At 44.0% G+C, this 22,510-nt stretch overlaps 1 protein-coding gene and 1 long non-coding RNA gene across 3 annotated transcripts in view; one reads left to right on the top strand and one right to left on the bottom strand.

The window, feature by feature from the left end:
• Positions 1-8,538, bottom strand: part of LOC144829298 (uncharacterized) — a 38,760-nt gene extending 30,222 nt beyond the window's left edge. For both annotated transcript variants that reach the window (XR_013610627.1, XR_013610628.1), the window contains exon 1: positions 8,409-8,538. This is a non-coding gene — a long non-coding RNA (uncharacterized LOC144829298). The remainder of the gene's footprint in view (positions 1-8,408) is intronic.
• LOC144829297 (uncharacterized) overlaps positions 8,519-22,510 on the top strand; it is a 254,997-nt gene continuing 241,005 nt past the window's right edge. The window contains exon 1 of the mRNA XM_078688296.1: positions 8,519-8,710. Coding sequence (XP_078544422.1) covers positions 8,519-8,710 — 192 coding nt within the window. The remainder of the gene's footprint in view (positions 8,711-22,510) is intronic.

Raw genomic sequence — 22,510 nt, forward strand, 5'->3', positions numbered from 1 at the left:
TAACCCAATTCTGAAACAATAACTAACACTATGAGACACCAGCGCGTCTACTTGCCCAGCTCACCATCTCCCCACTTCATGCCCGATTACCTCTACAACCCGAACTCTGCCCTCCTGGTTCTCTCAGGCCTGCAGCATTCTTACACAACAGTCTTGAGCACCCCCCTCACCCCTTCTCCGGGCCTTTGGCCCCAAACGCAATCTCTTATTCTCCCACATCATTAGAATCCAACTTGGTGAAAAAACACTGGACCTATAAAATCTAATAAACATCACATCAGATCTGGCAAACAACAGATGGATCTCCAAAACTCCTGTGAAGAATAGTCACTACCAGGGTCTAGATACTATGGGGTCGATTCCGATCCGGTGAAAAGCGCTCTGAATCGTCGTACGGGGCGTTTTTTCCCCGTATGAATCGTACCTGTAAACGTCCCGTACGTACGACGAAGTACGATTCGTACCAGGAGCCCTACTCCGTACGAGTCGTACAAGACACCGTACGACTCTAATCTCCGTACGATTCTCCCTCAGAACCCGCTGTACGCGGCATCTGTATGGTTCGCTGCTGGTTTTTACGACCCAGCAAGTACGATACGTGTCAAGTAGGCACCGTACGACCCTTTTTCTATGGGAGCTGAAAACAGCCGTAAAAGCAGAGTTCGCGCCAAAACAGGTACGGAACGCCCCCCCGGGTACGGTGCGTACCCCCCATGATTGCAGGGGTACGCACCGTACCCCTGCGATCATGGGGTGTACGAGCCATACTCCCATTGTACGATCGGTGTACGAGCTGTACCCCCATTGTACGATCGGTGTCCGAGCCGTACCCCATGTACGATCGGTGTACGAGCCGTACCCCCATTGTACGATCGGTGTACGAGCCGTACCCCCATTGTACGATCGGTGTACGGGCTGTACCCCCATTGTACGATCGGTGTACGAGCCGTACCCCATGTACGATCGGTGTACAAGCCATACCCCCATTGTACGATCGGTGTACGGCTCGTACACCGATCGTACAATGGGGGTACGGCTCGTACACCGATCGTACCATGGGGCATGGCTCGTACACCCCATGATCACAGGGGTAAGGGACGTATCCCTGCGATTATGGGGGGTACGGACTGTACGGTGTGTATGTGTTTGTGTGCTTTTCCGTTTGACTCGCCCTTGCCTTACATGGACCGTACGAATCGCATCCTCATACCCCGGTCCGGATCGTACTCGTCGGGTCGTACGGCATGTGTACGAGTCATACGGTATGTGTACGAGTCGTACGGTTCACGGTTTCAGCCTTGCAATACGTACGGATCGCGACGATTCGGACGGATTCACGGAATACGGATCGTACTTCGCGACTCGGACGGACGGGTACGATTCGTACGGAGAGCGCTCCGGATACAAATCGTATGGACGTTTTTTTTCCCGAATCGGAATCGACCCCTAATTATCACTCTAAACCTCTATCACAGTCCACAACAAACAGGAGCCCAACTCTCTTAAAATCTCTCCATCCGAGATGGAGAACAAAACCCTACCACAGTGCCTATACTCAGCCCATAAGACTCAATGATCCTCTCTCCGATAGTGACATTCACACTCTCCTCCCATCATATATTTCTGCAGATTCCGGTAACAGAGATGATTTGTACCAAATACAAACAATTCTTACAAACCCACACAGAGAACCAAGGCTCAATACAGAACTATAAACAAGTCAACCCTTAAGCAAGTGCCCATCACTTAGGTAAACGCTGAGGACACCAAACCACACTTGAAAGGCATGCTACTCAATTGCAGATTGGCAGTGAAAGATGTGGCAGACATGGCGGACCTCATCTTTGCACATGAACTGGACCTACTGCTCCTTACAGAAACTTGGCCACATGACGCCTCCACATCTACCCTTGCTTACTAGTTTTACCTAACCATTACATCATAAGATTAGATAGGCTCAGCAGACCAGATGGAGGTATTACTTGCATACCCCAAAACAACCTCTCATTTAAACATTCACCCAACATTGCTCTATACTCATGTGAATACTTATGCATTGATATTATGAATAACAACAGTCCAGTGTGCTAACTGCACATGATCTACCACTCACCAGGAGATAACATCACATTCACAGAACACATAATAGAAACCATCTCTACCAGGACAACACTGCACCAAGATCTTCCTCTGTGATTTCTAGATCCACTGGAATGACCCTAATGACCAAGCAGTCAACAGCCTTAAATCCTTCCTACCTGACCCTAATTTAACACAATTCTGTGACGGACTTACTCAAAACACGGGGTGACCTTGGACCGTATCATTGCCAAAAGTAATACCATCCAACTAAAATCCATAATTCCTTGCAACTGGACATATCACCACCGCAACACTTTCTTCATCACAGAATCCCTGGAGGCAAAAAAGGCACAACTAAAGAAACCCAAACACAGGAGAAGAGGCATGCAAAGTACCAACCTCAATATTCTGACATCGCTCAGCAACAACATCTTGCCACCTCCCTTGGATATGGCATATGTCCATGACCTCATAGCCCACTACAACAACTCAATTCTGAACATTCTACACTCAATAGCACCCTTAAAATTAAATAGAATGTCCACCAAAGAATCCAAACCATGGTTCAGTGACACCCTTAATGCAGAAAGACGTAAGTTCAGTCTAGCTAAATGACCAAGGAGATTCTCACCCTTCCTCGAACATCCTGAACACGTAACAGAAATTAAGAAGCACTTATAACAAATGTATCGGAAGTTCAAAAGCTAATTTTTTAAAAACCCAAATCGATAAAGGTAGAAATCATCCCAAACAATTGTTCAACTTGTCAAGCTACAATCTAAAGACCAACCAATCTCTGCCTCTACATGCTCTCATCCACAGTTAAACTGTGAGGATTTTGCCTTCTTCTTCATGAAAAAGACAAGAAAGATTGAAAGAGACCTGTGGACAGTTAGGGAGCACCTTCCTCTCAAGCCTCATGTTAGCACCCCCACCCCCCCTTGGGATCGCTAAACCACCATGCCTCTCTGCTCACAACACTAAAAACAATGCTTCATGGAGCACATTCAAAACCTTTCAAGAAAGTGCCATTCTCAAAATACCAACAGCACTAAAACCCTCAAGCCACTTTAGCAACTCCTTACCAGTTAATGTCTTCAGTGAGGTCAAACTGTCCCTACTTCCTCTCTGGACCAAGATAGTTAATGCCTCACTACTCCAAGGATCGATCCCTGACTGCCCTAAGCTTAGCAGGTTACCCCTATTTTGAAAAAATCCAGAGCGATCATGCAGATCTAAACAGTTTCCACCAAATCTCAAATATTCAGACACTGGGAACGCCTTGAAAAATGTATCCATGTACATCTGTGCAACCAAATTGAACACTACAGCCTTATAGCTCAATTTCAATATGACTTCCACCAAGGCCACAGTACTGAATCAGCTCACACTCAAATAGTTCATGATGCCCAAAAAATGTTGGATTAGAATAAATCCTGCCTTCTTATCCTCTTCAAGGTTTCATCAGCCTTCTATAAGGTTAGACATGACTGCCTCTTAGACCTACTTGAACTTAGAATGGGGCTATCTGGGTCTATACTTAACTGGGTCACTTCTTTTCTCCACAACAGAACCCAAAGAATAAAGGTCAATATGTCCCTATTGAACCGTACACAGGTCACACTCGCATATGGCCGCTTCAACTGCTTACCGCACATCATAGATTCAACAAGATCTCTGGGAATAACGCTAGACAAGATCCTGAACATGCAGGAGCACATCAGCTCTATTTCCAAAGGAACAAACTTCCACATGAATATCTTGATGAAAATGAAATCCTTCCTTCCCGCTGACAAATTAAAATCAGCTGTTCATGACCTAGTGATTCCCAGGTTGGACTTCCCAGATCTAAGCTAGCACCACTAAGGGCCTCTCCTAACTCTGCTGCTAGACTTATCACGGGATCTAAAAGAACCAACCACATCACTCCTGATTTGAAATCTTTAAACTGGCTCTAATATGAGGCAAGAATTCACTTAAAAATTGCATGTGTGACCCACAAATCCCTACACGTCAACACCCTGAAATGACTTGTACAAAAACTGGAGCTATCAGTGGCTGTAGAGCATCTAGAGGCACTAGGGCCCAACTGCTGAAACCACCAAAATTCTTTAAAAAGAAAACATATAACTGAGCATTCTCAGGTGTTGCCCCAAGAATCTGGAACATCCTACCCCTGAAATAAGACTGACCCCCACAACTGCAACACATTTCTACCTTAGAATCCACAATCTCTACTCCTGAACACAATGTGTCCCTTAGTCTGCATGCATGTGTTTCTCACAAATGATGTTCTTTTTTTCGATTTTTGTCTTTTGTCTGTCCTGGACCATGTGGTGGTTTCTCTTGGGACTCTGTCATAATGTGTTCCCCCCTTGATGATGATGTTGCTGTTTATCCTAAACACTAAACACTAAAGCATTTTGATACCCTGAAGTGTCATGTTCGTGCTATATAAAACTTTGTAAATAAATAAATATATGAATATAAAGAAGCAGGTTTGCACTTCCTTCTTGAGCATTGTTTTCCTATTTTGGATCAAGCCTTGTTCAGAGACAAGGAGAACGTGGCAGCCGGGAGATGGATTGGCAAGTACCACTCTGACAAAGCTCTTGAAGCAGCTCCATCAACAAGCTGCTACCATACTGACTGGTAAGCTTCTTCAGCGTATATTGTCCCTCATTCTTATGAAAGAGGAGCTGTTCTGTTTGTAAAGGTCTTGCGAAGGGAGATTGTGCTGTCAAGAATACCAATCTTTCCCTCACTTTAAGCTGAAAGGTTAGCTTTTCCAAAACAGTTCTTTTAGAGCTGGGCATTCCTACCCACCTCCTGTCTGTCCTGATGAGGCTACACAAGGCCATTTTCGGCCAGGTAAGATGCGGGAAAAATGGTGCACTGTCATCTCGATTCCCCGTTGGTAGGGGCGTAAGGCAGGGCTGCATGCTTGCACCGACCCTGTTTTGCCTCTATGTCAACGGGGTAATCGTGCACCTTAATGGAGTACAGAACAACGATGCTCCAAAGTTGGCCGGCAACAGGGTCCCTGCAATTATGTTCGCCGACGACACCCTTTTGCTTTCTAAATCCCCAATGGGTATACAGCGAACATTGGATGGTTTTCAGGAATTCTGTGCCGCTCGGGATTGGAAATCAATTCCCTCAAAACAAAATGTATGATCTTCAATCGCCCAAAATCCACATGACCAAATCCAAGTCTAGGGACAACGAGACTTGAAAGGATAACTACCTTTGACTATCTGGGGCTCGCCATTAATGAGAACTTGACGTTGGGCCCCCAGCAGATCAAGTCACAACTAAAATTGGCCCAACTTTCGGGCGGAATTCTTAAACTATCCAATAAGTCCACTATCAAACCTGTTGGACCACCGTTGGAGGTTTGCAAATCACAAGCCACGGGTGCCATTATGTATGGGGGCGAACTTTGGGGTCACTGTAACAGGACCGAAATCACCAGGTCTGAAAATACATTTTTAAGACAGTTGTTAGCACTACCGTCTGGTACCCCACTCCTTCCCTTAAGGTTTGATCTGGGAATCAGACCAATTGATGAAGAGCTAGCGCTAAAACCGCTCAGATTTTGGCGTGGTCTCTGGGTAACACTGGAGCTGACAAATTACAGACAGGAACTCAAGGAAATATTGACCTTTCCGGGTGCAGGGATTATTCCCTGGCTTATCCATATAAAAAAAGAATTTACAAGGTTAGAAGTTCCTGTCTTTTGGTCTGACCCAGAGAGGGGCTGTAAAATGTTTTCACGCATGTTTTGAGAGACTTAATACCGTATTACGCAATTATCAAATTGGCTCTATAACTGCCTCTTTCCTGCTGGTCAAAGATTGTTATTTATTTGAGGGATTTCTTGATGACATATATCCTCTATTAGCAAAGAAACTCTATGTTCAGTGGAGGCATGGCGTTCTACCTTTGCGAGCCTTCACTAGCAGGTGGTCATCCTCTGCCCCGAAAAATTGCCCAGCATGCAAATGTGATACTGAAACTGAGCTTCACGTTTTATTTTTCTGTCCGGAGTATCACAAGGCTAGGAAGTACTGGCTTGTTCCTTTATGCAAAAATTTGGGCTTCCTACAATGCATGCAGGCATTCAGATTATTAAAATCAGACATAACTGGTCCTATTGTATTTGCAGTTTCAGAATTTTTGGCAGCTATGTGGCACAAACGTAGGTTCCTAATTGCTTGAACTTAAGCCTGGATTGGCAGCCTATGGTTAGACATTCTGTTTTTTACAAATTCTTAAACTGTTTTTAGAAACTTATTTATTTTAAAAAAAAACGGTGTTTTTATACTTATGAACTTTGACCAAATGTGTCATTTTGAAAAATGAGCTTGAAACTATTTGTCATCTATTTGCCCTGTTTTCTATATGCTATTGTCTACTTTTATGGTACATTGCTGAAATAAAGATTTCTTGAATGAAAAATACAATTAGAGACAATACGGGAAAGGAGGGAGAGAGACACAGTTGTCAGTCAGTCAACATTCCTTCATTCGGCTAAATAGCCACAAAAGTGTACAGCAACACAATACACATATTATAAAAGGAGATAAAACCTGGTTAAAAACATAATTTCATAAAGTTTATGTAGTAATTAGGGGATCACACCGGAGTGATGGTGCCAATGTAGGTTTATTCATGTATCAGAACAAGTATACGTCATAGCTAACCCCACCGGGAGCAGCCTGCTTGCTGTTCAGCCCCATCCATCAACTGTCATCTCTCATTCAGTCACACAAGCATTCCACTCATAGCCCACACACCAAACATTCCATTCAGAACACTCACACAGGCTGAGCAGCCAGGGACAGGGAAACATGGGAGAGGCAATCCATAACACCAGGATACTACATACCTCTTCCCTATTGAACAGAAGAAGATGCAAATGTTTGCAAAAGATGTAACATAAACAAAGCAGAAAAGATAAGAAAAGTATATAACTGTAAACAATAAAATTACAGCAAGAGTAAATATTTCACAATCCAGGGATGAGAAAAAAAACAACATCGCAAGGGGAATTGAAAAAATAAAGATGAATATAAAGCCCAAACCCAGGGAAGCGGGAAATACGCATCACGAGAAGGAAAGGAACAGAAGACTATAGAGAAAGATGGATAAATAATATTACCCATCCCCTGCTCTAATGAAAAACAAAATGAGTACAAGTAAAAATGTAATAATCTCCATGTAAGGAGTAAAGCAAATGTGGACAGAAGGGACTAGTACCCAACGTCCTGCCCCAAACCTAAGTAAGGTACAACGTGTACGTAAATGAGGACCAGAGGGACTATAACCAAATGTCCTTCCCAAATAATTATGAGGGACAACCTGTGAAATCTAGAGTGAAAGCTTTCCAATGTGAGGAGGCAGGCAAGGATGAAATCCCTGCAACATAAGCTCGTGCGGCGCAAGGCGTCTTAAGCACACAAGGACACCCCTGCAACATAAACTTGTGCGGTGCAAGGCATCTTAAGCACGTAAGGGCAACACCTGCATTACAAACTCAATTATCAACTCTAAAATGAGGTCACAAAATGTAAATATGGGAGACAACCCCAAAAACTTACCCCCACCCCTTATGTAAGGGAAAACTTACTCCGTCTAAGGGTTACATCCCTGTGTAGGGGCCACGTGTAGCACACTATGGAAAGGGGCTCGTACCCAAACCATGACTATTCCTCATGTAATGGAGAACATACCCCTTCTAAGGGTTCATGCCACATGTAACACTTTATGGGAAAGGGGAATGTACCTAAACCCAGGACTGTCCCTCATGTAAGGGAGTATGTTTCACAGCTACCCACTAACAACAATACTAGAGCATCCTTTGCGTAAGGGAACCAAACATGTGGAAGCTGATACACATATGCTATGAACCTAAAATTTCCAGTAGATATAATCTAAGTAACCAAACTCTGCATATATATAAGGCCAATCGTAAATAAGCTCTGTAGACAAGCAAGGCATGAACCAATAGAAATGTGATAAACAAAAAGACACGCCGGTGAGCGAACACCTCATCCGAATTGTTCCTTGGAATGACTTGCCACCCTGACGAAGAATGTCTCACAAGTGTAAGGAAAAGGAGACAAGTTTAACCTTACATAGGTGCACAATGAACAAAAGTGCCAAAAAGAACTTTGTACTTTGAACTGAATAAAGGAACAAAAACTGTGACCAGGAGCACCCTCAAGAAGTTGTGTGAGTCGTCGATGCTTCAAAGAGCATACCCAGACACCAAACGAGCAGAAAGACGCAGGTGTTGACAAGGAGAAAGCAATGTAAAGTACCTGGAGTAACTGGTGCTCAGGAGACAAATCAGGAAAGCTGGAGAAGAGCAGATTACACTGTTCCACACACTGCGACGCTGCTACTAATAACAAAAAAAACTTTATAGAAGATGAACAACGTGATTGGAAAAGCGGGCGCAGGCCTTGATGAGAGACGCCAATGCCAACATGGTGGCACGTTTCCTGACGTTTGTGCCGGGTGGCTCAGGGCACGCTTGTACAGCAGAGCGTCCTTCTGCAGCACCAAGCGTCAGATCGCCACAGAGGGAGCCGGGAGCCAACAGCGCATCAACAGAATGCAGGTAGGGGCTCGTGCCACGTATATTTTAAATGTGATGGTGGTGGTTGAACTGCCAAAAGAGGAGGTGACAGCTGGGACCCAAAATTGAATGGAAGTCCAAACATAAGTCCAAAACTGAACAAGTAACGCACACCTGGCATGCTTCATATGAAGTGTCACTGTTGTAAATGTCCAAAGCTCTGCTCTGTGTGCGCCCGTGACCACAGCTGTCAAAATGCTGAGAAAAATCCTCTTTGTCGTACTAGACCATGTATAGTGATCCCTGCACAAGCGTTGTAGAGACAGAAATGTAGAACGTAAATTCATTCATCAAGCACCTCCGAAGTAGCTCCGACATCAGGCAGTAGACAGATTAAGTGTAGGACAGTGTCCCTGTGAGTCTTGACATTTGCGTCCATGAAGTGTCTACTCACATAGAAAGTCATTTTCAATGAGTAGACTTTCCTTGTAGGTGCAGGGTTTGTGGGTGTACGAACAAGCACACGGTACAGCACGCTGTTGTTGGGGCTGTCCGATATACAGGACACTGGTTGAAACACACCCAGCATCTCGTAAAAAAACACAATCCACAAGACTGTGTATTGCTGTTTGTAAACAAGCATGTCTCTGTGCAGTCAGCTCCACTGCAGTCAGAAATCAGGCATCCACATGTAAAGTTACATGTCACCCTCTGCGCAGCCTTTATGAAGAAAAATAAGAGGCTTACTGTATTTGAAGGCTCAGTTGGCGCATAATCCTTGAAGTCGCTAGTTGTAGTGGCTTCATGAGATGGGGTACAGCAGACTTGTGTGGGGGCTGTCCGTTGTAATGGACACCGGTGGGGCTGTACTGCGTGCTGTTGCTGTACCTGTTTCACATTTTGTCTTTGTAGCTTAATGTCTTTAAAGTGACACTGTTGTTTTTTCCGTCTTGTGCATTTCACTTGCGTTAGTCTGCTTCTCCATGTAGTGGTTCCTTCCCAGCTTGATGTAGGAAGCATCTTCAAGTATTACTTGTCCTCTTGAACCACTGTAGAGCGTGGAGATGTCCTCACCTCGTCGCCAAAAGTAAGTGTCATAATTAGGAGGCCACACTTGAGTGATGATGTCAACGTAGGTTTGTTCATGTATCCGGTAAACAGGTAGAATAAGTCCAAGTATAAGTCATAGCTAACCCTATCGGGAGCAGCCTGCTAGCTGCTCAGCCCCATCCATCAACTGTCATCTCTCATTCAGGCACCCTAGAATTCCACTCATAGCCCACACACCAAACATTCCATTCAGAACACTCACACGGGCTGAGCAGCCAGGGACAGGGAAACATTGGGGAGGCAATCCATAACACCAGGATACTACAGTTTAAACCATGTATCAGTAGAACATACTTCAAATAGGAGCAATCTGACACTCCACATCCTTGCTAACAGTTGGAGTACTCTTAATGTAATTAATCACTACATGGCAGGTTGCAAAGATTACAAAGTACATTCTTGCTGAAAACTTCTCATCCCAGTCTTGTGCTGTCTTATTTTAGCAAGAAGAATGGCGGAAAGTGTCTTCACAAAACACTATATAAAGTGCAACAGAGAATGAGGGGAATGCAGTTTTGCTGTATGAGGTTATCACAGAATCATTTTGGAGGGTAACGCTGGGATATTTCGGAAAGTTCATCATACGGGTATACAATAAATATATACAGAATATAAAAGGATTACTCATGATTAAGAGCAATAGAATCCTCATTTCATCAAAAATGTGGAAAAAAGTATCTTTCAACTAATTTCAAGAAGTTGGACACTCCATATATTGTTCTTACAGTTAGGGCAATTGTAATATAATTGATCACTGCATGGCAGATTTGTAGGCACCATAACTGCTTTAAAAGTATCATGCCATTCTTGTGCTGACTTATATTAGCGGCTCACAGTATCATTGTTAGGAAACAACTATGCGGTGCAATATGTAGGCTGCAGTAAAGCATAAAGTGCATATTACTTTGTTAGGAAACGTTATCTCAGAGTTATTTGGAAAGATTCACAAACCAAGTTCACTGCAAAAGAAATGCACACAAAAAGTCCAGTGTACTGAGGTGTAGACATGTAAGATAGCATCCATATTGAAGGGTAGATATTAGGACAATGGAGAGTATCTGCCCAATGCTAGTTATCGATGTAGAGGTCGAAGCAACCGTTTGCATGGTTTGCGCCCTCGCATTACACACTTTAAGACAATGATTGTTCTTTTCAGGCAGCATCAACACATTATGTGTTAAAAACGAACTCTGGAACAGCAAACTACAGGAGCAGAGCACTGTGGGCAATAGAGTCCCAAGGCACAGAGCCTCTCCTTGTCCTAGGAGTTCTCCATGTGTCACTTATCTGCTTCTTCAGGTACTTCAGCAGGGGTTAGCACATTCAGATGGCATACATTCTTGATCCCAAAATGCAAAGCACTGTTCTAGTTTCATAAGTATATAACACATATACAAATATAATAAGCATTTGTTGGTGCTTACCAATTTTCAAAGCAGATTGAGCTGATTTGAGTCACTAACAAAAAATTGGATAGAGATCTCCAGAATTCCAAGTAATTTCCACAGGAGTTTGTCATCAGGAAGCACAAACACAGATATAACAATCCCTTCATATTGTTCTGCCTTTCCCAAGGAAACTGACAAAGAGAAAACAAGAACGTCAAGGAACAGGCAACCAGGAGAAGCGAGCCAGGCAAGCAAACCACACAGTTAAATGAAATGTTCCAAGGCATCTTTTTCATGCTGTAGCAGCCTCAAATACTCATGCTGTCTACATTTCCTGGTAGATCAGCATCTTGGCGATCAGCATTACATCTACTTTCCCATTTTCCACAGCCGCCATGGCTCACTATGGGAAATTCGTCTGCTGTGTGCAAGTGGATATCATACATATGGTTTGCTCTGTATCTTCTCTGCTGAGTTCTGTATCCTCATTGGAGAGGTTTCACAACCCCTACCTGTAATTTCAGCTTGGTTACGTCTGACTCTTGACAACTCTCTAAAGTTCAATTTCCTGCTGCAATAAGTGCAGCTGCTCATCCGACTGTTTACCCAAGCCCATGGAAGGCTTGGAAAGATGAGACTATTTTGTAGGCAAGCCAGCACCAAAGTCCAGAGTTGCCTACTTGGATTCACCCACTCAGACTGCCAAGGTAATGAGGTAGTGCTGGAGTTGCCTCTTGATGAAAGCAATGGGACCCAAGCGTGCAGTACTATGGTTATTTGTTTAGCTTTGGCTTTTGATGATCTGAAGTTTCCTATGGCAGACACTTTCCTACCTGGTCCTGACTCCTTATGCATGCTCAGCCTTTTGCAAACATTTGCATCTCCTTGTCTCTCCAACTTGATCAATGCTGCAGACAGTTGCTAATTGTTTCTTTCTGTGCAGAGCCACCTCAAGCTAGTGGAAAGCAACACATGGTATTGTCCAACTGTGACTTATCACACCATCAATTACCAGATCTCAGGCCAGGCAACTATATACATGAATCTCTACTTTTTTTTCTTTTTTGCTAGTAGGCTCTGGCATAATAGACTAAAAATGCTTAGGGCCTCATTTGCAACTCCATTGTGGCTCCGGTGCATCACTTTGTTAGGCGCTACGGCGGCGCACTGTTTGCTCATATTTACAAGTTCATGTAAAGTCAACTTGTGTGACTTTTCATGGCCTTGTATATATGGGCCTCTTTCATGCATTACTCTGCATGAAAGGGATGTTCCATGGGTGTTGCTGTGGGTAAACCCACGCACCATCCATGGAACCTGACATTTTCCCAGATTTGCAAAATTTCGTAAAGCTGGGAATGCGTCAGAATCCTTCGCCTATCCAGGGGAGTTGAAGGAGTGGCACAACGAGGAGAAATACTTTCATTTCTCATCGTTTTTTCCTCTTTCTATGCATGCTGCAGAATGTAGTGACTGGTTTTGAACAGGAAGGTTTTCCTTCCTGCACAAAAAACATTATCCTCGCAATGCAGGCACCTTTGCAACATGACACAAGGCTGCCTACACTGGAGAATGGCAGCCAATTGTGACCCAGTGCAGGAAAAAGCACATTGATGCATCTAATTGTTGTTAATATGAAGCATCCATGTGCTTTTAAAATGACGCCGCTCGGAGCAGCAAAATGGCTTGAAGCCCCATGCCCATTTTGTATATGAGGCCCATAGACTATAGAACTGTCTCTCTCTCATTTTCCATTAGGCACGGATAAGAGTAGCTAAATAATATGCACTCACCACTCAAAAAAAATCTATATTTCTTGAGTGTAAAGTTCCAAAAAGAAAAAGTAGGAAAAATGATATGGGGAGGGAGAAGTTGAGCAAAAAGTGTTTTGGGACCTTAGGATTTGGAAAAAATAACCATGTTTGGTGCAAAATCACCAAGAAGCAGCCGGGTATAATTCTCAAGTAAGAGAAGGAAATATTGAAAGCACACTTGAAATGGTGTCACCACCCTGATGACACCTGAATGCCTTGGCCTCAGCCAAAGAGAGAGCATGAGTTCACCTTCAAAATCCCTGATTTTGATGCAGGGGATACATTCTGATCCCAGCACAGATCCCTGCACAGACACCTGCACAAGAAAATGTTTGCATAGGTATTTTAATTTCTAGTATTGAATAAATTATTACATCCCCACAATTTTCCCCTGGAAAATGTATGCAAGGCAAATCTGCTACAATCTTCAGTGTGTGGTCAATTCCAAGGCATGCAGAATTTGGTGTGAAAACACTGATGCCAATGTAAGACCCTGATTAAAGAGCATATTTGTGATTTCCGATATTTGTGGTAAATCCTTGGAAAGATTTTTTATACTTTGGGAAAAGGCTCAGAGATAGACTGTAACTACCAGGCCTATACTTTGCTGTTTTGTAGCTTTCAGTTCTGTTGAATTCACCAACCTATGGTCTAAACTAGAAAAATGGGAGATTCCGCATGGACATTTGTTGATTTTATGACTGCTACACTGTGATAGCTGGATAGAGTCGATGTATCCAATAATGGTAGATTAACGAATGAACTACCAATCAGAATTGTCCTACAACTCGGTTGTTTCTGGCCCCAAAAATGTTTGCATTTTTGTCTTATCTTACCTATCAGACTCAAACTCACATGCTTTCTGACCTAAGGGTGGGAGTGGTGGGATATTTCATATTGGACCAAGACTAAAGGGCACCCCCGGAGTAGCGGTGGACGGCGCACGGATAAGGCCGTGGGTGGAGTCGTATTGACAGGTAAAGGAGAGTGGTGGGCAGCATGGGACATTGAGGACTCTAGATTCGAGGGTAGGTCTTGCAGTTCTGTGGTTGTGGGGGATGGAATGGTGGATGACTAACAGGACGTGCTGACGGATGCAGCTGTGACCATGGGGGCTTTAACACAGATGGGTAGTGGAAAACATGGAGTGAGTACGGTTGAGCATGGCGGAGCCGAAAGCAAGGAAGGAACATTGGAGGATAAACATAATAAGAGATAACCTTACATGAGGTTGGCTATGCCTTTGGGGTCCCATTTGAAAGCTCCTTCACAGGGATATTTAGGCAAAGGAAGGGTACCCCTTCAGGTGGTATCTGAAAAACTGGACACAAGGGTGGCTGAGGGTAGGGTAGCAGGTCTATACTTTGAGTGGCCCCTGCCGGACTTGATTATTTCTTCAGTAGGGGTGGTGCCCAAGAAAGGAGTGGGGGAAAATGGGATGATTCACCATTTATCTAAGCCGGAGGGTGGGTCTGAAAACAATTTTATTGCAGAGGAGGATTCCAGAGTGCTGTACGCCTCTTTGAATGATGCTATTTGCCTGGTGTGTGTGGGTGAGGGGCCGAAATGATGAAGTGTGAGGGTAAATCTACCTTTCACTTGCTGCCCATTCATCCTACTGATTTCTCTTTCATTGGCATGCGATTTGGGGGTACTATCTATGTGGATAAAGTTGCGCAGATGGGTTGTGCCATTTCCTTCAACCTGTTTGAACTTTTCAGCATGGCCACCAGGAAGTGTCTCACTACCTAGATGATTTTCTGTTTGTGGATACACAGGCTTCAGGGAATTGTATCCTTGCATCGCGTACAGCGGGTTCCAATGGAGACTCGTACGGGGATTCGAGTCGTACGGTCTCTGTACGATTCGTACGGAATCTGGCTCCTGGTACGAATCGTACTTTGACATACGTACGCGGGGCATTGCAGGGTACGATTCGTACGGGAAAAACGCTCCGAACGGCTATTCAGAGCTTTTTTTCCCGAATCGGAATCGACCCCCAGGTGTTGGGAGTGGGGAGGACTTTTTGCTGGCGTCTCGACATGGCCATGTCGGGGGCAGTGCTGCCGCACCACAGGGTGTGGATTTCATTGGCAGTACAAGATGACTTGCGTGTTTGACAGACATTCCTGGATGACTTCAATGGTGTCTCCTTGAGTTTTTTGGAAGAGAATAAAGTGTGGCAGGTCCAAATGTTCTCAGATGCGGCTGGGACCCTGGGTTTTGGCCTTCTTTTGGGATGCAAGATGGTGTGGGGAAGAGCGGGCAGAACATTGCAGGATGCAATGCGGGAACATTGCTTTCTTGGAGTTTTCCCCATTGTTAGTGGCGTTGGCAGTCCGGGTCAGTGAATTGAGGAACAGGACAGTCCTTTTTCATGTGGTCAACATGACCATGGTGGTGCCTCTTGAGCTGGCAGCAGGCGAGGGCTTTGAGGGTGTTAAGGCTGTTGAGGAGATTCATGGTTCATGCTGGTATGCTTGTGGCTTAACATGGTGTTCAGGGTGAAGCATGTGCCAGGTGCCAGCAATGATTTAGCTGATTCCTTGACTTGCTCGCAGTGGCAACGTTTCCGCCGTCAGGTGCCATGAAAAGAAGACTTCAAGACGCATTTGCCGGCAGACATCTGGTCCTGGGGAGAGTGAAAGTTGTGGGACTGGTAGAGATGTCATTGGCAAAGTCCACTAGGAGGATTTACTGACTGGCATGGAGTTAATTTTTGGGAGTTTTCATGTTATTCTTTGGAAAGGACACACCTGGAGGGACACTGAGCAGGGAGTTGTGAGTTGTGTTCTATTCTGTATTGACAAAGGTTTGTTACCCAGGGCTATTGCGGGCAAGTTAGCTAGAATCTCTTTCTGTGGCAAGCTGTATTTGGGTTTTGACCCTGCTTAGGATTAGTTACTGGGCCAGGTTCTGAAAAGGTGGGGAAGGGAGAGGGCTGTGGGGAGAGTGCCATTCCGGGAAGCTATTATGCTTGAGCTGTTGTGGGAACAGTCTGCTGTTTTGCATCTTTGTTGCTACTACCAGTTTGAGGTGGCAGTTTTTTGGCTTTGTATAAGCTGGATGTTTTTGGAGCGTTCTGGGTTTCGGAACTGTTGAGTACTGCTCTCCAGGGGGGAGTGTTGTACGAGGAGGTTCTCTTTGAGCATGGGAGGTTGGGTGTTTGACTGAGACTGTCTAAGACGGATCAGGCGAGCAGAGGAAGATGGGTGTTGCTAGGTGAGGATGGCAGCAGTGAGGTGCGCCCTGTCCAGGAATGGCTTGGTTTCCTGTTATTGCCTAACAGCTGTTAATCAATAACTTTTTGGCACGCTGATGACAACAGGGCCACTGCCGTTCAATTGTTGGCAGTGTTGCACATGGCTTTGCTCAGGCTTGATAGAGCCTCAACCAGGTTTGGTACACATTTCTTCTTAATGGGAGCGGCAACGGTTGCAGTGCTCTCGGGATGGTCCTAGGGATGGATTCGTCAGATTGGCAGGTCGAGGTCAAGGTGCTGTGAGAGTTATATACGAAAGTACGGGCATTTTATCCTGGCGGGAGGGGGAGGAGGGACGAGTTTTCTTAAGCTAATTGCCTCTTTTTTCTGCCATAGGGTGCATGAGTGCTCCTGGGACTAGTACGGTTACCTGGATTGTAGGACATTCCTTTGTGTACTGGGCAGCAAGTTTATGGACAGAGCCTGGGCTTGCAGAGCAGACCCCATGGGGTGCTGTTGTGGGGTAAAGGGGAAATGTGTTGGGGTGCCTTGTTACCATGGGTGACAAAGTTGGTTCCACAGAAGGGCTGCCCGGTGGGGAAAATGACTTGGTTCGATTGTCAGCAATGTCCTTGCTCCAACATATGCGGAGGGATTTGGAAGCAATCAAAATACATTTTTCAGGAACATGTGTGATCTAAACTCAGCTAGCAGCGCACAGAATTTGGCGGGGGCCTTGAAACAAGCTGCAATTGATGAGGCCCGGGGGAAGCTGAACAAGGTGATGAGGGTGTTCTGACCTGGCTCGTGAAATCAAGGTGATTGCATATAGTGGGCTCAGGGAAGAGGAGCCGGGTATGTTCAGGAATAATGGGGTGTACCTTTCGCAATTAGGAAATACTTATTCCATTATGGAAATGAGGGATGTAAGGGAGCACAGCTGACTGATGGTGCTGCGCTGGATGTGACGAGCAAGGGAAGGATCTCCCAGGGAGGATGTTTGTAGGGCGAGTGAAGGATTGACTGGGTATATGGAATGAGGTCAGTGAGTGAAAGGGAGAAGAATGAAGCAAAGGATATGGATTATCTGGGGAATTGAAAGTTGGTGAGTGTGTCACACGCGGGCATATCCACCCCTCAGGTGGGAGGGAGCAAGGGTGACTGATGGCGGTGCATGGGATGCAGTGAGCAAGGGAAGGATCTTCAAGGAAGGATGTTTGTAGGGCAAGTGAAGGAGTGGCGGGGAATATGGAAAAAGGTCAGTGATTGAAAGGGGAAATAATGAAGCAAAGGATATGGACTATCTGGGGAATTGAAAGCGGGTGAGTGTGAATGGTGCAGGGAGAATGAAACTGTCCGGTTCTATGTCAAGATTCATAATCTTGAGATATTGTTAATGTTAATAAAGTTCATTAGAATGATAGCAACTCTCTCCTAGCAAATGTCCTTTTACGCTAATACAACGTAGAGTGTGGTTATTGCACGAAGGGCATTTAAAAACCAGGATAGCCTGAGGCAGAAGGGATATGAGGGTATTAGACCATTCCACCCACTAAGGGTAGAATGTTCAAAATAAAAAAGAGAGAAACAGGAATACAAGCATTAGAATGTTGGAGCTACGGGCTTATACCAGCCATTATAAGCCCTGAGCTACTCCATTGTCTTCATGGTGTACTGAAAATTCCAGTGTTCTCTTGGCGCTTAGTAGGAATCAAACTACAAATGGTAAAGGAGTTCAATTTTTGTGATTTAACTTTCACCTCCTGGAATTCTCACTGGAGGTAAATAAATACACAGGTGTCAAATACTATGGTAGGCTTGGCTTGTTTTAAAACTATATATGAGCTTTTTCAAGTAGCCATCTTTCAAAATCAATAGGAATGTTGTGCCAATATTCCATATGGTTGTGAAATTTTAATGTTGGATGATCAATCAAAATATTTCAAAGCTGAAGGGAAGTCGTTTTCTTCCCAGGCTTGGCAAACATATAAGGTGTTAGGTTAGAACTATGTATCAAAGAATGAAATATTCTTATGACTGGCTAGCTCTAATCTGAGAATAACTAGATGTTCTTGAAAATATGGTTTACAAAATTTGCGTTATTAAAAAGTTTGAGCCTGAATTTCATTTAACTGATTGTAAATTTTTCAGTTGCCCTAACTTGAGATTATCTTGGATCAACACATCCTTTCAAATATATAATTATTTTTCCAAATCAATCAACAAGAATAAGCGCCATTGTCTATATAGCATGGTAACCGGGGGATTTAATGTCAACTCTTAAGGCAAATAATGAGAAATGCAAATGCCTTTTAAATTGTTCTTTCACATGGGCTTACATCTTTGTGGATTGGGGTTTATTTTAAAATATTTATCATATATTTTTTCACCCCTTGTTTTTAAAATACCATTGTTGAACCTGCACATCCGCTTTGGAACTTGTTGGAGCAATGAAATACATTATCACAATTTGCGCGATAATAAATGAATAATTTTGCAGTGAAATCTGCTTACATTTACAGGTAATAAATGTGTGATTAGTGCAATACACGTGGAATTCATTGCCATAGCATCTCCTTCTTCATGCTATGCCCAATTATCTGATTGAAAACTGGGACTAGAAGGTATTTAATGCACTTGATAAAGTCCCCACTCTATCTTGTCAGTATTCACTGATTTCAGTAAATGCCTGACTCTATCTGGCCTACTTGTACTCGGGGGCTTAGTATCCATTTCTTTCCCCGGCTCAATGTTTGGAGAAACCCAGTAAATACTGCTTATCAGGGATGAGATTTTACCCAATGCAGTCTGATTCTGCGTTTGTTAGTGGAACATTTGTATTTGCATGTGGAAAGGGGGGCTTACTGTACATATTTAAGCATGTACTGAAGTTTTCTGTACATGTTCCTTCAATAAATGTGAACATGTTTGACCTGAAATTAGTCATGGAAAAGTGTAAAACTCTGAATTCTGAACCAAAGGCAAACTCTTGTTCTAGAGATGCCAAACTATTTGAGCAAGGATCAGAAGTCACCACTCAATTTGAATCAGGGACTTGAAGGAAAATACCACAGATTGGCTAATGGGTAATTAGCAGGTGTGATAAATGCTTCACCTTTTTCCGACCCTCTTGTAATCAGATTATACCTGTAGCCGTGCCATTTCATACTTGGTACAAAAGGGGGTGGTGATGGACGGAGCATCTGAACCAATCAAACACTCACACCTATTCAAGAGATCTGGGTTTAATCCATCACTGTTCTTTAGCCCACTCTGCCACCCCAGTTCAGACATGGCCATATGCAAATCAGTCTGACCCTGTGCCTCATGGGAACAGTCCAGCCCAAACTGCCAAGCCATGCCTTCCCTGGACCGCAAACAAGCTTCCGAGAACCGGGTTGTGGCATTTCAGCCGTCTTCAGCCCGGCTTGCTTGAATCCAGTGGCAAAGTGAGCAAGGGACTCACGTCTGAGCATACCCTGCCAACTTATGGCGAACAAAATGGTACAAAAGGGGGTGGTGATGGATGGAGCATCTGAACCAATCAAACACTCACACCTATTCAAGAGATCTGGGTTTAATCCATCACCGTTCTTTAGCCCACTCTGCCACCCCAGAACGGTGATGGATCAAACCCAGATCTTTTGACTGGTTGTGAGTGTTTGATTGTTTCAGATGCTCCGTACATCACCACCCCCTTTTGTACCGCTTTGGCCACCATAAGTGTGGCAGGGTATGCTTAGACGTGAGTCCCTTGCTCACTTTGCCACTGGATTCAAGCAAGCCGGGCTGAAGACGGCTGGAATGCCAGAAACCGGTCCTCGGAAGCTTGTTTCCGGTCCAGGGAAGGCATGGCTTGGGAGTTCGGGCTGGACCGTTCCCATGAGGCACAGGGTCAGACTGATTTGCAGATAGCCATGTCTGAACTGGGGTGGCAGAGTGGGCTAAAGAACGGTGATGGATCAAACCCAGATCTTTTGACTGGGTGTGAGTGTTTGATTGGTTCAGATGCTCCGTCCATCACCACCCCCTTTTGTACCATTTCATACTTGGCATTTTTGGTGCCTCTGTGCTAGGGGGCATGTCCCCTGTGTGGGCTTGCTCCATTCATGCAGGCTTGGGCTTGGATGGCAACGGTCGGACCAGAACAAGCAGTCTGCCATTTGCCTTTCATTTGCACTGCTCTGTGCATGCTTGGTTATAGATGGCTACCAAATTCATTTTAAACCTGCAACAGCTTCCTTTTCATGAGGCTCACATGGATGCTGGCTGGGGTCTACTTCTTCTTGGAGGTCTATTTTTCATTGGGAACTCTTCCTGGTATCCTCTGTTGAGTATCCAGATTCCTTGCAGCCTGTTTGGGAACCTCTGGGTTTCCTGTGCCCACTCTGGTTTGGAGAGATTAGTCTCTCTTTTCTCCTTTTGTTGTAACCTGTTTGGAAATACTAGCGGGTCACCCTTCTATTCTATGTGGACTGCCATATTGATACTTTACTGGCTTATTAGGTCATTTGACAATATTATTGCCCATTTGAGACCTTCTGTACCTGCTTATCAAACGTCTTCTGTGGGAACCCCTATTGTTGTGAATTACAACTAGGGCTTTGTGAAATCACATCATTTTTTCATGTAACCTTTCTTAAACTTCCATGAACATTTCATGATATTACACTTTTGTAGAAAAAATGTGTTTTCCTGGTATTTCATGTATTATTTTGACTCAAATGCACTTCCCGCATTGATAAGGTAGACAATGCCTCTTGGTGATTGGGTTTTCACTAGGAGCCCTTCCTGTAATTCTCTGTTGGCTAGCCAGATTAATTGCTACCTGTTTGGAACCTCCTCCGTTTATTTTGACTGCCATGGATTTAAAAATGTGTTCTCTCCTGCCCCCCACTAGTGAAGTCTACTGCAGAATGCCTGGGGATCAATGTTGGTTTCTAATAGAAGCCCAGGTTAGATTTGCAGGACATCTAACCTGAGCTTGTATTGGAATTCTATAACGCATATTAGCAATCCCATTATCGAAAACTGCGATAATTTTAACAAGGTTCTTGCTAATATGCCCCTAAGTGTGCCAAGACCAATGTTTTGATTGAGCAGATGGAAAGATGAAAGATATTACGTGTATAAGTAAAATGAGTAAAAAGTCTGTAAAGTCTGGTAAAGAATTCCAGACTGAAATTGTGGCTCCAGAGAAGGCCTAAGAGGTTGAGTTCTGTGTGTTGAATTGTTTGTTTTTCCTTTTAGACTATAGAGACCCCTCAGATTTCTATTCCCTCCAGCCTATCTCAACGCAGTAAACAGATATTCAGGTTTGTGGTTATGTAAGCCTTTGTAAATAATGCGTTCTAGATTAAAATGAATTCTGGCATCAGAACCCAACAGGATCCAATTAAGGTCTTTGGGCCCTAAAGTGATGCAAGTAAATTTTGTAATGCCCTAGCTGAGTCTGGCAGTAAAGTGAATGACTGTCTTGATGGATGTTAGTGGGGATGCCTGATCGCTCACCAGGGCAGAGTTACCAAGTCAACTTTGGACAGGACAAAATATTGTATCACTAGTTGGGACTCTGGTTATGAGGAAGAGTTTAAGCTTTTTGATTTGAGTAATGTAACACAAGATTTAGAAGTAGTCTGTTCAGTGTGGCAAGCCATAAATAAATGTGAGTTTCGCCAGATGTTCAAAGATTTAATTTCACAAGCCAGAATAGGTGGACAACCTTCACTAATGAGATTAGCTTTGTTAACCTTCAGCATATTGACATTTAACATACTAAGGGTTTCTCAGGGGTCTGTTTGAGGAGGTTTGTCCACTCATATCATTGGAAGACAATCTTTTGGTAAAGTATATTGGGGTGTCATTTGCATATTGATTCATGGCCATTCTCTTCAAAGTTATGGAGCCGGAATCGAAAAGGGTTCTGGATGGGAAACATTCTACAATGATGAAAAAAATTAAAGTGAAATTGCAATTAAGAACAATACTTTTGCCATTAAAGTTGTACCCCAGGTACAATTATGTATGAGTAACTACCATCCAATAGACAAAGGGGCTATTCACAAACTGCGTTTTGCCGTGTATTTAGTAATAATGCAATAGTGCTACTAATGTACATCAAAATGTTATTCACACACCTATGTTCAGTGGTCAACGCCTCTGCCAGTCCTGTCCTTTATGTGCAGAGAACCCTGCCCTGACTGCAGAGATATCTGCACTCTAAGGTATACGTTTTAGTAGTATGTGTGGGACAGACAGGGGAGAGTAGATGGAAAATGGGGGGTATTTACAACTAAAGTTGAGGACTTTTGAAAGGAGTAAGACGAGG

This window comes from Lissotriton helveticus, chromosome 4_1 (assembly GCF_964261635.1).
Source record: "Lissotriton helveticus chromosome 4_1, aLisHel1.1, whole genome shotgun sequence".
Lineage (NCBI taxonomy): Eukaryota > Metazoa > Chordata > Amphibia > Caudata > Salamandridae > Lissotriton > Lissotriton helveticus.